This window comes from Dermochelys coriacea, chromosome 3 (genome assembly GCF_009764565.3).
Source record: "Dermochelys coriacea isolate rDerCor1 chromosome 3, rDerCor1.pri.v4, whole genome shotgun sequence".
Classification (NCBI taxonomy): domain Eukaryota; kingdom Metazoa; phylum Chordata; order Testudines; family Dermochelyidae; genus Dermochelys; species Dermochelys coriacea.
In genome coordinates, this window is record NC_050070.1 from 58,549,271 (window position 1) to 58,567,865 (window position 18,595).

The following is an 18,595-nucleotide window of genomic DNA, read 5'->3' on the forward strand; positions in this document are numbered from 1 at the left end:
ACACGACTGCAACAACACTACAGACTTCCATATATTTGATGGTTACCATCACCCCCTGTGAATATTTCTCTACATTTGACCCTTTTCTACTGATATTTCTTCAGTTCTCTATTGGCACTTGTACATTTCCTGTGCTTAATTTCTCCGCTCCCCCACCAGAAGTATTCAGCAATCCCATCTGCTACGTAATCATATAGCTGAAAGCAATTGCTTGACATATTTTAGTCTCCCACTCTTTACCCATAGAGTTTTTTTTTTTAACAGAAACAGGGTTTTTTGTAGCTCGTATAACCATGAATGGAATATTAATAAAGATTATGTAAAAATACCCACATTATGTAACTAAACTTCATGATACAAAAGCCAAAAAATACTAAGAAAAATATTCTGGACAGTGAGTTATGCAATTTCATGAACATTTCCAAAGGATATATAGAACAAATTACAGACTGTGAGAGTCTCTTTTTAGTCTAAACCAGGGGTGGGAAAACTTTTTGGCCTGAGGGCCGTATCAGGGTTGCAAAAATGTATGGAGGGCCGGGTAGGGAAGGCTGTGCCTCCCCAAACAGCCTGGGCCTCACCCCCTATCCGCCCCCTCCCACTTCTTGCTCCCGACTGCCCCCCTCAGAACCCTCCACCCATCCAACACCCCCTGCTCTTTGTCCCCTGACTTTCCCTCCTGGGACCCCATCCCCTACCCAACCCCCCCATTCCCTGTCCCCTGACTGCCCCGAACCCTATCCACACCCCTGACAGACTCCCCTGGACTCCCACACCTATCCAATCCCCCTTGTTCCCTGTCCCCTGATCACGCCCCACCCCCCCACAGAACTTCCACCCTATCCAACCGCCTCCCCCCCAAACCTCCACCCTTTATCCAACCGCCCCCTGCTCCCTGTCCCTGACTGTCCCCTGGGACCTCCTGCCCCTTATCTAACCCTCCAGCCCCCTTACCATGCTGCTCAGAGCAGCACGTCAGGGAGCCGTGGCCACGCTGCCCAGAGGGCTGCCCACGTGGCGGTATGATTGTGGGGTGGGGGGGCACAGCTGGGGAGGGGCTGGGGGCTAGCCTCCCCGGCCTGGAGCTCAAGGGCCAGGCAGGACGGTCCCGCAGGCTGCAGTTTGCCCACCTTTGGTCTAAACCCTCAGTTGTGTGGACAGGCAGTCCATATGCAGAACTCCACTGGCTTTTATGGGACTCTGGGTGCACATAAGGGTCTGCCCACTGGTGGATCAGGGCCTAAATGTACAAAAACTGTTACTGACAGTAGTGTTGAGTGACATAGACTTGAGGTAAACGAAGAGGAAATTGGATTCTAGTAAATAACCAATTTCTCATTACTCCAGGGGCGGATTTGGGCCGCTTTAATTATGTCAAGTCGTGCCCTACTCTCTAAATATTTCTTTTTGTGAGTAAGAAAAGGAGTACTTGTGGCACCTTAGAGACTAACAAATTTATTAGAGCATAAGTTTTTGTGAGCTACAGCATCCGATGAAGTGAGTTGTAGCTCACGAAAGCTTATGCTCTAATAAATTTGTTAGTCTCTAAGGTGCCACAAGTACTCCTTTTCTTTTTGCGAATACAGACTAACACGGCTGCTACTCTGAAACCTTTTTGTGAGTGTAACTCTTTTTTAAGCTATGTACTTTTCTAGCCAAGCAAAAACAAAAACAAACAACCTATGCAAAATGTACTGCACATGTAACTTTGAAAGGGTTTGGCCATGGTCAGATAAAAACCAAATTTTACTTGAAGAATTCTTTCTGTACCAAATTTCAATTTTTACTCCTAGCCATTTTTCCTTTAGAGCTGTTCAAAAAACGATTTTTTTTAAATAATGCAAAAAGGAGGTTGTTTTTTTAACTCCTTTTACTCAAAATAGCTGAAGTGTTTTTGCTTAATCTTTCAAAGCAAAACAAAAAAAGCACCATTAGATCGCTTAGACAGTTTTGAGTAAGAATGGCAGAATGAGGCCTGGAATTCAAACCAGTACTCAAAAGCTCAAATGTGCTTCATTTCATTTCCCTTTTAAATCCGCAGTTTATAAACAGAGTTCACCATAGCAGCAATTATTTGCCCATTGTCCTTTAGGATGTGAACTGTAGCACAGCAAGAAAGGAAACATTTAGTAATCATTGGCTTATCACTTAAAGCAGGATTGTCCCTTAGCCTCACACCTTTACATGCATGGGTAAGCCCCCATGCTCCTCCTTACACCCCACATAGACTTTGGGGCTGGGCTTGCAGAGGTAAGTAGGCACTATTAACTGATCCCTAATCACTGATCACTAATCCCTGGGGGTGTGAGGGGGATGGGGAATGAGCAAAGTCCTAGTTCTGCCCAACAGGCATTGGCCAGTGGAGCTGAGACAGCAGGGGAAGGTTAGTGATTTGCTTCTGGAGCAGATGAGCTGGCTGAAGCCTTTGATGGAACCAGATTCTATTGGAATGCAGTTCTACCAAAACAGAAATCCTTCATGACATTGGGTTGCTTGGGCCAGAATTTCATTTTGGCAGGAAACCCCCCCCACCCCCAAATTCCAACAATGTTCCCTTTCATCATTGTTGGAACAAAGGTTTGTAGTGTTTTGTAATTGACTTCTCAATTGTTTTATTGTCGCTTCTATTATATAGAACAGACTTAAAAAAAAAAGTCAAAATCAAAACAAAACCTATTTTTTTAAATTTCCTTTGCCGAGATTTTAAATATTTTTAGTTTTTGTTCCAATTTGGCTAAGCTAAATTTCAAAACCTTTCCCAAAACGGAACTTATATCCTTTGCCGAGTTCCAGTCAGCAGCAAATTACCATCCTGTGGAGGAAGGTGGGGGTAAGAAGGAAATTCTGGCTTTGGAAACCACACTTCATTTCCAGAGATGCTCTGGAGGTGATACAGAAAGCTCCGATGCTAGGCATATTCCAGCAGCCCAGTTCCACCCATACATCTAATAGGAGCTGCAGCTACCATTAAAGCTAAGGTCACAGGCTTGCATTAACCCTGCTTTCAGTAACTCACACCTACTTGATTTTTCACAGTTCAGGCTGAAGTTTTCCAGGCTTGGACACTGCCAGTGTGCATGTTTTTTGTGCGCATTCACTTATGTGAAAATTTAAGCAAACTATCCAGGAATTTTTAAGTTCCAGAAGAGTAAGGGGGAAAATATGTTTCTCATTATAAAGTAATTCTTATGACTTTTTTTTAAGCAGCCCTTCTGTTGAAATAGCTGGAGATAAACAATTGAAATTCACTATGGAACTAATTCTCCCAATGAAATTTGATTGTATCGAGTTACAACCCTTTGAAGATTGAATTAGCCAAGTGTGTAGGAGGGTTAGCGGGGGGGGGGGGGGAGGGAGGGATGTTACCAAGTGTTGTATTAGATCTGACCCTTTGTTTTAAACATGATAAAGAGCTAATTTTTTCATCTCTCATTCCTGTACCTAGAGTTGTGTAAAACACCTCTGACAATTGTAAACTCTTTGAGACAGGGAATGCATCTCACTATAGAATTACATTTTATTCCATAAGGGTATTTGCCTGCAAGGAAGAATGAAGATTCCTTCACAATCCTAGTCCATCAGCAAACTAGTACATTGATATTGCACACAGCGTACACAGATATATGTACTTAGTACATTACATACAAACAAGCAAATAAATATTGATATAATCCACACTAAATTCAGTGCCAGCGACAAGGCCTTCAGTGAGCATTGTTTGAAGCAAACTACTTTAAGTGAGGGGCTAATGCAATCAGTTGCCTCTAAGCTCTTTTCTTCTCAAACTTCCTTATTCTTTGGCTGTTTGATTCTTACAAGATGTTAATTTTTAACACTATGACAAATCAAACCCAGGTCAATTATTGGGGTTATAATTTTTTATTTAATGGAGAAGGCTAAGTAGTGTTTCATCATTTTAGTTTTAAATTAAATCTGAGAGTACTTTGTACATAGCACCATGTAAATCAGGAAAGTTAACCTCTTCCGTAACAATCAAAACAATCTTTGGCGTTAATAAACGATGTATGGTATATTAAATAGCCTGGTTACACTAAGGCTATGTCTACACTACCACTTTATGTCAGCAAAAACTTATGTCGCCCAGGGGGTGTGAAAAAACAAACAAACCACCCCTCTGAGCAATGTAAGTTTTGTACAAGAGGCAGTGTGCACAGCACTATGTGGGTGGGAGAGCTTCTCCTGATGACATAGCTACCGCCACTCATGGTGGTGGTTTTATGATGTCAAAGGGAGAATTCTCTCCCAGAGTGGCTACACGAGCAATCTTATAGAGGCACAGCTGCATCGGTACAGCTGTGCTGCTGTAAGCTCGCTAGTGTAGACATGGCCTAAGAAAGCAATGACATTCCAACTTAAGTCTGCCATGCACCCATCTTCTCTTCCTTCTGTGGCTTTTTAAAGTAAAGTGTTTTGTACAGTCTGAGCCTACTGAGGCTGAACACCAGCTTGTAATGTTTTACTGAGACATCACACAAGCTGAGTAGAATTAGGCCAGCAGAGGTCGAGGCTGGGAGAATTCCAGAAAAAGCCCCTGAAAGCTGTTCAGAGTGGTGCGGCTGAGGCAGATAAGACTGTGCCTCGGGGAAGGGACTGTCTGTTGTTTGTGTTTGCATGGTGCCTAACACAAAGGGACCCAGGCACTATTGCAATGTAACTGATAAACAATAACATTATTGCTATGCTAGAGCATTAGTTCAAAGAAGAATGTGTTGCTCAAAATGCCATCTCTAGGGCAGTTTTTCTGTAATAGAAAGCCTTCAGCCAAAGCACCGGCAGCTGTTGCAAAGTCTCCAGTGCCTTTTGTTAAGATAAAAAGAAAAGGAGTACTTGTGGCACCTTAGAGACTAAAATTTATTTGAGCATAAGCTTTTGTGAGCTACAGCTCACTTCATCGGATGCATTTGGTGGAAAATACAGTGGGGAGATTTATATATACACACACACACACACACACACAGAACATGAAACAATGGGTTTTATCATACACACTGTAAAGAGAAAAGGAGTACTTGTGGCACCTTAGAGACTAAAATTTATTTGAGCATAAGCTTTTGTGAGCTACAGCTCACTTCATCGGATGCATTTGGTGGAAAATACAGTGGGGAGATTTATACACACACACACACACACACAGAGAGAACATGAAACAATGGGTTTTATCATACACACTGTAGAGAGAAAAGGAGTACTTGTGGCACCTTAGAGACTAAAATTTATTAGAGCATAAGCTTTCATGAGCTACAGCTCACTTCATCGGATGCATTTGGTGGAAAAAACAGAGGAGAGATTTATATACACACACACAGTTCTCTGTGTGTGTGTGTGTATATAAATCTCTCCTCTGTTTTTTCCACCAAATGCATCCGATGAAGTGAGCTGTAGCTCACGAAAGCTTATGCTCTAATAAATTTGTTAGTCTCTAAGGTGCCACAAGTACTCCTTTTCTTTTTGCGAATACAGACTAACACGGCTGCTACTCTGAAAACTGTAAAGAGAGTGATCACCTAAGATGAACCATTGCCAGCAGCGGAGGGGAGGGGGGGAAAGGAGGAAAACCTTTCATGGTGACAAGCAAGGTAGGCCATTTCCAGCAGTTAACAAGAACATCTAAGGAACAGTGGGGGGTGGGGTGGGGGGGGAAATAACATAGGGAAATAGTTTTACTTTGTGTAATGACTCATCCATTCCCAGTCTCTATTCAAGCCTAAGTTAATTGTATCCAGTTTGCAAATTAATTCCAATTCAGCAGTCTCTCGTTGGAGTCTGTTTTTGAAGCTTTTTTGTTGAAGTATAGCCACTCTTAGGTCTGTGATCGAGTGACCAGAGAGATTGAAGTGTTCTCCAACTGGTTTTTGAATGTTATGATTCTTGACGTCTGATTTGTGTCCATTTATTCTTTTACGTAGAGACTGTCCAGTTTGACCAATGTACATGGCAGAGGGGCATTGCTGGCACATGATGGCATATATCACATTGGTAGATGCGCAGGTGAACGAGTCTCTGATAGCGTGGCTGATGTGATTAGGCCATATGATGGTGTCCCCTGAATAGATATGTGGACACAGTTGGCAACGGGCTTTGTTGCAAGGATAGGTTCCTGGGTCAGTGGTTCTGTTGTGTGGTGTGTGGTTGCTGGTGAGTATTTGCTTCAGGTTGGGGGGCTGTCTGTAAGCAAGGACTGGCCTGTCTCCCAAGATCTGTGAGAGCGATGGGTCGTCCTTCGAAGGTGTATGCCTGTGGAACCACACATGTAAAGGTAGCCTGATTTAGGTCACAATATCCAGGTCTTGTTTCACATTTTATTCCCTTCATGACAAGTTCTGAAAATAGTTAGATGTCAATTAGACTCAATTACCAATTATGCAGGGTGGAAACAAACCATTCCAGCAACTATTCCAGGATGGGAAGGAAAAAATCTCTTGAGAATAGGAGCTACAGGGTGTTTGACAGTAACAGTTCAGCTCCTAGGAAAGTGATCAGCTCAGATCCTGGTGACTAGGTACTAGGGGAAGACTGCAGTAAGGTGTGACACAGGGAAGCACAGAACACCATTACTTATATTAAAAATAGAAGTTGACAAAATGAAGTAAGGAACCAGTTACGCAGGATAAGGAAAAAAATGAATAAATACAAAATAAAAAAAAATACAATTTTTTTAAAACTAATTCTTAATTTTGGGTGTTCAACTTGAAACTTCTTAACAGGCACTTTCTGAAAAATCAAGACCCTTTAAGGTATCAAGCTGGGCACCCAAAACATTCTGAAACAATACAAGGAAGCAAGTAAACAGATAAATAGAGAAGGGAGAGCGAGCAGCAGCATGGTAAAAAGGCAGAAGGGCAATAATTATTTAAATTATTTTTGATATTTTAATATAGTTTTTCTATTCTATGGGCTTGAACCTACAAAATAAAGTTAAGCATATGCTGCAATGCTTTGCTGGATTGGGACCAGAGTGCTTAACGTCTTGTGGATCAAACTCTATCATCAAATGTTATGATTGCTTCAGAATAAGGACCCCAGCTAGCCTTGGTCTGCTTTCTAGAAATAAACTTGAGGACCTACTATAATTTTTCTGTCCCTGCTTTCCAGCCAATCTTTTCACTTCAAAATTAATGGAACACAGAGCACCTGTGTCAATTATGCATGAGATTAGAAGAACAAAATAGGTATGAAAACCAGAAATTCCAAGACTCCTCAGTCTGGCCTGGATAACTCAAATAGAATATATTCCATCATGTGCCAGCAATGCCCCTCTGCCATGTACATTGGCCAAGCCGCACAGTCTCTACGTAAAAGAATAAATGGACACAAATCAGATGTCAAGAATTATAACATTCAAAAACCAGTTGGAGAACACTTCAATCTCTCTGGTCACTCGATTACAGACCTAAAAGTCACAATATTACCACAAAAAAAGCTTCAAAAACAGACTCCAGTGAGAGACTGCTGAATTGGAATTAATTTGCAAATTGGACACCATCAAATTAGGCTTGAATAAAGACTGGGAGTGGATGTGTCATTACACAAAGTAAAACTATTTCCCCATGTTTATTCTCCCCACTGTTCCTCACACATTCTTGTCAACTGCGGGAAATGGCCCATCTTGACTATCACTACAAAAGGTTTTTTTCCCTCTCCTGCTGGTAATAGCTCACCTTAACTGATCACTCTCATTATTGTGTGTATGGTAACACCCATTGTTTCATGTTCTCTGTGTATATAAAATCTTCCTACTGTATTTTCCACTGCATGCATCTGATGAAGTGGATTTTATCCCACGAAACCTTGTGCTCAAATAAATTTGTTAGTCTCTAAGGTGCCACAAGTACTCCTGTTCTTTTTGCGGATACAGACTAACACGGCTGCTATTCTGAAACCTGTCAAATAGAATCAGTGACATTGGATCTATTTAATGTTTACTGTCTTAACTCACAGATAAAAACAATCAAAATAATGTTCTGATTCCATTTCTCTTCTGGAAATTCAATGTTAGAGGTCACCAAGATGCCAGACTGACAACACTGGAATCTAAAACTCTGTCTACAGAACAGTTGTCAATTAAAAAAAAAAAAAAAAAAAAAGTAGTGGCCATGCAAGCCTCTCATCATCCTGCTGCACCTCTGACCTGGAGCATGGTCCCGAGGTGATAGGGGAAGAGGCTAGTTCAGTCTACGTCCAAACAATTCTTTGGACTATTTGGCACCATTTTTGCCAAGACCAGTAAAAAGCCCAATTGCTTTGTGAACACAAACGAAGCTACCCCTTTTCATACAGACAGTACTCACCTATCTCTGCTAGATTTGAAACTGCTGCAGCAGTTAGGGGTTCAGAAACCCATTCACAATCCCCTAATCCATTCATCACCCACAGTTGGTACATTCTCTGTTTAACTGGAGGATCACTTCCCAAAAATTAGAATTGTATCATTTCCAACAACAGTCACATGTGCAAATATAAATTCCATATGAATCTGGCACCATTTATTGTAGAAACAAATTGATGATACAGCACAGCTTTAACATACTTCTATAGTAAGACAACATGACACTTCAACGCAGGGGAAAACACAAAGGTTCTTAAAGTTGGTAAAGAGAGGCAGTAGCCATTTCCTAGAAATGAAGTCAGCCAGACTCCCCTGGAGCACCAGTAGGCAGGTGTGCCAGGCTTCTCTTTTTGTATTGGTGATAGGTGGAAAAAATAAAGCAAAGTGTCCTTCGCCAACATGCTCCAATCCAGGAATCTTTGGAAAAGAGATTTACCTGTTCTACATGGTGAATACTCTAAGTGGGGTCCCTCTGATTTCCAATCACCAATTCCTTCTAGACTATAATTTTCACTCATAAGTGGGTTTAATCAGGTGTGTAGCATCCAAGTGTACATTTATAGTAAAAGAATGCTCCAAGTGTGAATTCTGTACTAACATCACAATTCTCTCAGGTTCAGAACAGCAAGCGCCTGGGGCAACTTCCAAAAATGAAGTTGCACTGGTTCTTTCCCCAATATCACCAATTTTTAACCTGTGAACAGGGCTAGAGTAACTGTAGGAGAACTAAAAAGTATTATCCTTATTCTCTGCACTGTCCTCATTTTAGTACATTTCTACTGGCAAATTTACAACATTAGCAGAAGAATTTGAGAGTTCCTTTGCTTTGAATGCTTATTGTCATGAAGAAAAAAAAAGGTTGACAGATTGAAAATCATTTTAATACACACACCCAGCCATTCCGTTTCTAGTACAATCTTCACATTGCTTAGAATTCAAACCATAGCAACGAACTCCTTTGTTGAAGCATAGGACACTGAATGTATGGTATGTCAATATCTTACCCCACTGAGGAGGGAGCAGAAGGACTCCTTCTGTCTGTTTATCTCATATGTAAGCTGCTTGTTGTAAATTTGCTCTCTAATTACTCTGTATTAATTGTGAAGCCATGTTCTTGAACATGGAACATTTACATATTGCAAATGTATGTAGTAGAACAGAGCCCTATAACACCAATTAAAATATTGGTAAAATGAAAAATTAAAATATAATAAAAACCTCTAGAAAACCAGGAAGTTCCTGGATATTAAAATTGTAGAAGCATGTCAACTTCATCATAAAAATTAAAAAAAGGTTCCTTATTACATACCATTCCTCCTCCTCCCAACACCACACACAATCCCTTCTTTCTCCTGTGCCCTGTCAACGATAGAAGACATCTTCCTACCCGTTTTAATTCAGAAAATATTAAGAGGTGGCAGAAAATGGTGCCCAGCACATTGATTTAAAATTCTAGGTTTTAGATCAAGTATCTGATAAAGTCTTAGCACAAGGCTATTCTACTAGAGCTAAGTAGTTTCTTGTTACAGAAATAACATACATGCATTGTCAAGTGACTTCCAGTACAAACAGTACACAGATAAAATGGTTAAACTGAAAAGCTTTTGTAGCTTTCAGGGCATCAATATGAAAGGCACTTTTCAGGTCACATGACTTTAGTACAGTGATTCAGTATAGCCTTGATATCTCAATAACTCCTTCAGTTTCTATGCAAGTGGCAGCCACTGAGTGCCCAGTCCTGCACTTCTCCACTGCCAAATAATGCAAAGAAAATTGCTCCAAATAAGTTAATAGAAGCAGCAATATAGAAAACAGTCTGCCATTCTCCCACAGTATTCTGCCAAGAGAAAAAAAATAAAAGCAATCAGTTTACAGCGTCATATCTTAGAATGAAGAGTTGCTAAAAAGACATACTCTTTCTTGTCAAATGAAAATTCTCACAGTGCAGTTTCACGTCGACATCAAAAGCATTACAAATACAAAAGGTCAACTTAAATAGCAGTAGGAGTCAAATGCATTTTAAAACGATGCAATTTAACATTGCGATAAGGGCTGTTCCACCCAGTTTGTTATTTAACAAAGTGAGAAAGTCCAAATATGGTTGTCTCAAAATTGTATTTGGGCTAAACCAATGCATGGAGAATGAACCTAATGGAAAGGACTACTCAGTTTTCAGAGCAGCACAAATCTTTCCTGTGCTTTATGGGTAATCAGTTTGATTATTTGTTACTATATTACTGTTCCAGCCATGGGTTTTACATAAACATTTCAGCCCTGGATTGATTTTGGCTCACAGAGAAGTTTACTATTGGCAGTGAAGGGATGTCACTGAAACCAGGATGAAGGTTGGTAGTCTAAAAAAAGTGTAAGATGCATTAATGGCATTGGCTAATACTTTTCTAAAAAATAAAAATAAATTCTGAGGTTTACATATATGTAAACGTTTTAAGGTTAAAAAGCCATTTTTAAAATTGCAGGTGACTATTCAATCAAGCTTGCAAAGTGTCTTTACTGGTAAAGAAAGGAAAAGGGTAGCTGAATGACACTGTATTAACACCAGACTAAACAGTATAAGAGAATTTTTGTTAAGCTGTCTAGACAAAGCTGATCTGTTTGGACCCACAGCATTAAATAATACTTCAGTGTTTTTCAAAGCAACAGTTGGAGCAATTTATTACTAGGTTACTCAATTCACCAATTGTACTAGTAAAGTCACTCATCCCACTTGCTCTCCCTAAAGTATTCTTAAATAATTCTGTCAATAACTCTAAAAGAAAAGCATTTTGGTTATGTACAGTAAAAGCTTTGTTATCCGGCACGTTGGGGGAATGGGAGGTGCCGGTAAGTGAAAAATTCCGGTTAACTAAGAGGGAGGGAGTTTGGGTGTGGGAGGGGGCTCTGGGAAGGGAGTTGGGGTGCGGGAGGGGTTTCAGGGTGCTGGATCAGGGCAGCGCTCACCTCGGGCGGCTCCCCGCAAGCAGCAACAAGTCCCTGTATTCCTAGGCGGAGGTGCAATTAGGCAGCTCAGCATGTTGCCTCCACCTGCAGGTGCCGCCCCCCAGTTGTGGAGCCAGGTCAGTGTGCAGAGCTACTTAACCACGCCTCTGCCTAGAAGCAGCAGGGACATGTCGCCACTTCCAGGGAGCTGCGTGGAGCCAGATAGGGAGCCTACCAGCTTTGCGCTAACTGGACAGTAAACCGGACTTTCAATATAGATCAGAAATGCCAGTTTATAGAGCTTTTCGGCTGGTAAGGTGCCAGATGATACAGCTTTTACTGTACATGATTGTTTCTCATTTTATGACTAAGTAGTGCTGGGAATAAAAAGTCTCAGACTGGGTATCTAATTCAAGTCTCTGAGGAACTGTAAAGTATTTTATAATACACACTAAAATCCCAGGATACACATTACAAATAAATACAATTGAAAGGAGTTCTTCCCTTGTTTACCTGACAAGTTTTTAATTCAGGATTCAAACACCATCATTCTTCCATAAATAACCAAGGCAGTGTTCACCTGCTAATACGTGTTAAAACTATAATGGCCTTGTCCACACTAGGATTTTACCATGATAGTTATTCACGTGTTAGCTAACTCGTGGTAAAATACACCCACCTTTTTTTTTTTCCCTCAGTGAAGGCAAGACCTATGCCACTGACAGCCAAATACCTAAAGCCCTATGTGGCTCTTTGAAATACAACCTCACGTTTTACTGCCAGTATAACTGCCACTAAAATAAAAGCCAGAGCATAGAGCTTTATCACAACTTAAGAGTAAGACTAGCATATACATCACGTTTTATCCTTATATAAAACAGCATCTCAGAATGGAGAATGTCCATTAGAAGAGGGCATATGAAATTTTATCAGTGAAACAAACAAACAAGTAGTCTTACATGATGAGTCAGGCTTTTTGCAATGACTGGCCCCACCATTCCTGGGATAGTTGCAAATGAATTTGTGATTCCGAGCAGGATCCCAGCATACCTGTAGAAGAAATTGTTCACACTGCTTATTAACTTATTCCTGTATTTGGTGAAACTGCTTGATAAAGGAGCCAAACCACCTTCAGCTGTAGTCTCGTCAGACCACATGAGCTAAACAAAGCCAAGACAAGTTAGTACTTGTGCAGGAATGGCTCCAATTTATTTATTTTAAGAGCAACTCAGTGTCACCTTAAAATGAGTTCCTGGTTTACATGCTTCATGTTATAGGGTTGCCACCTGTCGGCTAGGCCAAAACCAGTGAACTGCCGAGAGTCTCACCCAGCCTCTTACACCAAGCCATGCCTTCTTTGGTAAGCCCCAACCAGTTTGTCTAGGATGGATCCATTGGAGAGGTGAGGAGAAAAAGGGGATGGAAGGTGGAGGTGGGTAGTGTGTGGCAGCATGACAGGGTGATGTGTGGGATAGACAAAGACGACCCAGATGCCATTGCTAATAAGATAGGAGGCATTAAGGACTTCTCCATTTACCTTTTACTTCAAAGCATAAGTTCCACCAACACAGGGCTTTAGAACACATGCTCCATCTGTTCCCTTCAGATTTGTATGGGTTGTGGCTATAGCATACAAATGGCAGGTGGGTTTACCTAAGACCATCCATGTTTCTGGTTGCCACACCCACTTTTGCAGGTCCACTTGCAGACATTTGGATCTCTCTGGGATCCCAAGGTGTTCTGTTCTCAACACACACACACACACACCCCAGTCTTACTTAGATGACGACTTGCTCTTTAAGCTCGAGAAACTCACTTAACCTCTTTGAGCCTCAGTTTCTCCTCCCTGTGCCTGTAAAATGAATATATTTATCACTTATAGGGATATTGCAAGGCATATGGACATCATGCTTGCAAAATGCTCTACCAGTGCAGAACATTAAAGCAAGTCATTGGCAGAGGTGAGACTAGAACTAAAAATTGTAATCTTCCAGTTCAGAGCCCAGGGATTACAGAAGCAGAAAGGAGTAACGGCAAAATTTGCAGGCTGGATTTGCTGCCCCCAGAAGCCATATAAAAATCACTAACTGAGGTCAGCCATGAGCTAATAAAAGGGAAAGGAGATATTCCTAATAGCTGTATTGGTTTAACTCATCGTTTAACATAATGGGATGAAATCCTGGCCCCCCAGAGTAGAATGGCAGAATTCCTGTTGGTTTAGTATTTCACCCAATGGAACCTATAGCCTTCCTGAAGAGATATGTGCAGCTCTGGCATTTTACTTACTGAAATAGGAGAATCCAGAAGGAATCTCACACTGGAGATAAAAGGCGATGATGCATATGTACAATCAGGGGGTTTGGAATAATTTTTATAGTGGGGGTGCTGACAGCCATTGAACCAAACTGTAAACCCTCTATATAATGGAAACCACTTCAAGCTGGGCGGTGGGTGCAGCACCTCCCCCTCGCCCCTGCCACCCTTGTTCCAGCACCTATGCGTACAATCAGATGGGATTAGCTCTGTGTGTGTGCGCTCGTGTGCGTGCGCGAGAGAGTCTGTGTTCTGAATAAAGCATTTACAAGGGAGCTACAAATTCAAGCATCGAGCCTAATGGATGATTTTTATTTAAAGTCAACACACTTACCAAGCCTTATTAAGACAGTGCACTGTATTTTACTTTAAACTTTGAAATTTTGACTAAAGCGATACTTATTTCTTTTAAACAAGGTATGTATTTATACTCTTTTGGCAACTTGAAAGTGCATAAAAATTAATATGACATTCAGCTTCAGAGAGCCCAAGTGTAAAATCCTCTAGGGGCAGATAAGTGTATATACCAACACACTATGAAGCCCTTAATGGACCTACACGCAGCATTTCTTCCTTAAAACATTTAAGCACTGCAACAATATTAATATGCACTTTCAGAGCTCATTTAGGCCCCATTTGCAATTCATTCCTGGTTACTTGTCTTTCATTTTTAGCGTTTCTGACATAGATTGTGTACTTGATAACACACAGTCTGATGCAGATAACCATGGTGCAACTCTCTGTACAATGTAAAGAATCCTGCATGAAACAGAAAGCGAAATATGACAAATCTGCAAAGCAAGACAGTCCAAACATTGACTAAGATCTTCTATAACATAGTAGGGGATACACGAATACAGTGGACTCACTGATTAAGTAAGGGGCAGAATGAGGAGACAATGCAAGATACATGATGTGTTCAGCACATCAGAGAGCCAGGGGAACAATATGAGGGATCTATGATGAGTCAGATATTAAGAATAATCATCATTAAGGAAATATATTACTGTCATTGGCTGAATTAGCCAACATTTCAGGAAAGAAGCCAGAAGTGAATATATTTTCTCCCACACAGATAATTTTGCTCCTTCCCCAATAATTTCAAATGTTTACAACATAATGGGAAGACACACACCTACATATTTATATTATAATTCATGTTTTCTACTTGGGTGTGAAGATTTTTGTTCATTTATGGAAATAGTTCCTGCAACTTAAATTTATTATACAAATTCCTGCTGTGACATGTTACAATTTTTTTGAATAGCGAAAGGCCCTTATGGTAATAGCCAGCAAGCTCATCACTATGTTCTTTTACATGCCCACAGTAATGCCCTAGTTCATTTTCTCCCCTTTCAGTGGCGGGTGTCTGCCTCAGTCTGAAGGTTTTTTGGGAAGATTTCAGTCAAAATGGTTCAGCTGTTTCCAAGCATGACTTATTTTTCCTGGGTCTCATTTTGAGCATGTCAAAAAATTTTGCAACCTTTGAATCTTTGAAAAGTGCTAGGACTTCCCTGCTTTGGAGCAGGGTATTTAAATGTGAGCAAGAGAGAGAAAGCACAGTGATGGTGGTGCTGTTGCTTCTGGAATGATCATTTTGTCACCCCTAGGAATATCTGCCCAAATATAACCTTTGGGTAAAAAGAGCAGTTTTCACGTGCTCACTAAAGACTTCTTAGATAGCAGCTAAATTTCCTGAAAATTCCTATCTACACTGGGCATTCTCAGCAGGACGGGAAGTAGGGTGAAAAGTGGGACTGAGTGGGCAAAGACACCTGGAATGGAGAGTCCAAAGAACTGAGAATAGGATGCGCTAGGCAAAAAGACTGGGAACAGAAGCCCGAGGAATGGAGACTGGGGCTGGCTAGGTGAGGAAGTGAGAATGGGACAAGAATTCAGGGGTAGAAAGAGACAGGACAGGTTGGAGGGGATAGGGTGAAAGGGGTCATGCTTGGGGGAAAATGAACAGAAGATTTTACCATTAGTAAATCTACCAAGATTGTACCATTAGTACCACTCCCTCCACTGTGCCTAGAATGGAACCCATGATATCCTAAGTCTGATAATTCCCCCACTCCCAGAAAATATACATGAAACTCACTGACATCCCCCTCTAGTGCTGGTTATCCAAAGGATGACAATCTACTATTACTCTCTGTTACGCCATTAGTTCAAGTGGCAGATACCTGTGTGATTGATCTAACAGTTCCAATCCTGCTGCTGGCCCATGTGGGGGTCAATATGATGGTACTTAAGTTTTAAAAAAAGCAGACTGGAAAAAAAACCCAGGAAGTTATACATACAAAAGCTACGTTTAAAAACATTAAATTGCCAAGTCAAACACTCAAAAGTTAGACAAAGCCAGAATTAAGAACGTCCATGTAACCTTAATTCGGCCCCCTTGTGTGTATGCATTATAATTCAGTCTTTCGTTATCTGATTACATAATATTTTTTTGCAAAGGACTTCTGCCTTATTCACTGCACAGGATGGACCTGCTCTGGGGATGAATCAGGGTTGGGTAGGGAAGGAGATTGGTCTCCAGGATCCCAGCCTCACTTGTTGCAGAAATTGGAAGGTGTGTAGTGACTGAGGCAGAGGATTGCAGAAACAGAAAGAATGGCTCACGGTTAAGGCAATTAAATGCTGCACTGGATACATGGATTCTATCCCTGCCTCTGCCACAGAGTACCTATGTGATGCTGGGCAAGTCACTTAAGCTAAACTTTCCACACTGTCACTCACTGTGATTTTAGTTCTTTATTTTCTGGGTATCCCTGGGGTCTGATCTACAGAAGTGCTGTGCACTCACATGGAAGTCAACAGGAATTGTGCTCTCCATGTAGAAAATACTATAAAATGACAAATTCTTTGAAAAATCAGATTTTAGGTATCTCTAATTGGGTACCCAAATTTTTTAAATACTTTCTCTCTCTGTGCCTCAGTTCTCCATCTGAAAAATGGAGTAATATCATGCCCTTACCTCACAGGAGTGTTGTGAAGATAAAGTAATTAGCGAATGTGGAAAAACTCAGAAACTATAGTGATGAGCACCACAGAAAAGCCCATGAGGAAATTAAATCTCCTCTTTGGAGCAGGGTTTGAATTGTGTGCTGAATATAAGTCCTGAGATCTGAAGAGTGGGGACAAAACAAAATATTGAATAGCTGCTCATTAAGTGAGCACTGTCCAATATGTGGAATTAATGAGGCAGGGGTCCTGTGGAAAAGATAGTATAGTCTTTAATTACATGATCACATATAATACAAGGGGCCTGCACTATGGCTGTATAGGCAACCTTAATTCTGTCACTGCCTTACTTTGCAATCCTAGTATTTTTTAATGTAGTTTTTTGGTGTATTTTTAATTTATTTATTTATTTATCGAGAGAGCCTGCCAGCCATCTAGAAAGATGGTGGTGTAAGAGTGTGCTCCTCAGTCTAGTTCTCCTTTGTTCATAATTCACTTCTCTCCAAGAGGTTTACACCAAATCTTTGACGTAAGAAAGCAGAGAGCATCACTGAAATCTTTCTCCAATGGTAAACTTTGGAGCTGGTTTGAGTTCAACGTGTAGCCCAGAATCTTGCACATCGCCTGATTTCCTTTTGAACACTTAGATTACTCTTTTGTTTAAAAAGAAGGAAATTTCAAGCATTTTTTTTTTTTAATCTTGACCGCCTCTCTGACAATTAATTCTCCACTTTGGGAAGACAGGTAAATTGCATCTTTGAAGAACAACAGTAATACCACCTTAAAGATTCATTATACGGCCTACTGGAATCAGCCATGACTTTTCAATAGATCCATGCATATAGTCTTTATAAACATGCATAGCTGAGGATGAACCCAACAGAGTCTAAGTCTCACCCTGCTGCTAAGTTAAAAGAAGGCAAAAGCATGGGGAAACACAAAACAAAAAACCCCATACAAACAAACAACAACAACTGTGCAATAGATTGTCAGCGAGGAAATTCCTTCCTGACATCTGCAAATAATCAGATGGTGCAAAGGAAGCAGAAACCACCCACAAGTCCCCAGTGTGGGGAATCCCCAGAGGGGACAGAATTGATAGAGCTGACTGTTAAATGAGTGGTGGAAGGCTGGCTACCATCACAAAGGTTGGGGTGGGAGAGTGACCAGAATCTGGCTATGGTTCCTATGGCAGACATGGGAATAGAAACTAAAACTACCAGAATCCCAGTATAGTGCTCAAATCATTAATCCACAGCTCCCTGAAGCTGGGGGATCACAGACAGCTAGCACAAGCTAGAGCAGCCCATTCTGCTTTGCTGTGCCCAGGGGCCTTGCACAGCAGAGACTCTACCCTGATAAGTGTTGAAATCTTGTACTTCGCTAGTGTCCTGTGTACGAGGGTAAATCAATCACAGAGCTGAATATTTCTCCAACTGGTCATTATTCTGTATTTATGTGGACATCTAAAGAGTACAGATAAATCTTTTAGGAAGGAGAGAGAGATCTGCCGGGCTCTGGTCTTGTACAAGGCACAGAAACACAGATTAGAATCTAGCCTTCTCTTTTGAAAAATTGCACCATTACTGAAAAATAATTGTACGTAAGGATTGATCTGCTCATAGCCAGCGACTACATACTGCCTGCTTATGGCACAGTAACATCTGACCAATTTATACAGCATGTTTTTCAAAAAGGTTATAACGCTTCACCATTATTAACATTTAAATGGAACACACCACTCAGCTTTAGTGTTAATTCATGTTGAAGATCATCAAAATGTCATCTGTATTAAAACTAGCTTTAGCAATACTTACGACGGTGCTATGTCAAGGTGGTTGATGCCAAAACCAGATGTACAAAAGCCTCCTAGTGTTGTTGATATGGTTAGGAATGCAACAGCCAATGTGTAGTCACAGCCTATGAATCCAGCTGCTACTAAAAATACTGCAGGTCCAATCATTCCTAAAAAACAACAACATCATTTAGAAGCCTCCAGACACTTACCACCACAGAGATGCTTAACTG

At 40.9% G+C, this 18,595-nt stretch overlaps 1 protein-coding gene across 4 annotated transcripts in view; it reads right to left on the reverse strand.

Moving 5' to 3' along the window:
* Positions 1-8,482: 8,482 nt before the first annotated feature.
* SLC17A5 (solute carrier family 17 member 5) overlaps positions 8,483-18,595 on the reverse strand; it is a 42,140-nt gene continuing 32,027 nt past the window's right edge. For 2 of the 4 annotated variants that reach the window (XM_038396699.2, XM_043510512.1), the window contains exons 9-11: positions 18,385-18,532; positions 12,244-12,334; positions 8,483-10,184 (exon numbers count right to left, since the gene is read on the reverse strand). In XM_038396699.2, the coding sequence (XP_038252627.1) occupies positions 10,047-10,184; positions 12,244-12,334; positions 18,385-18,532 (377 nt within the window). In that variant the 3' untranslated portion in view covers positions 8,483-10,046. Of the gene's footprint in view, positions 10,185-12,243; positions 12,335-12,821; positions 13,137-18,384; positions 18,533-18,595 lie in introns of those variants that run through there. The other 2 variants (XR_005292115.2, XM_043510513.1) reach the window with 2 other exon arrangements.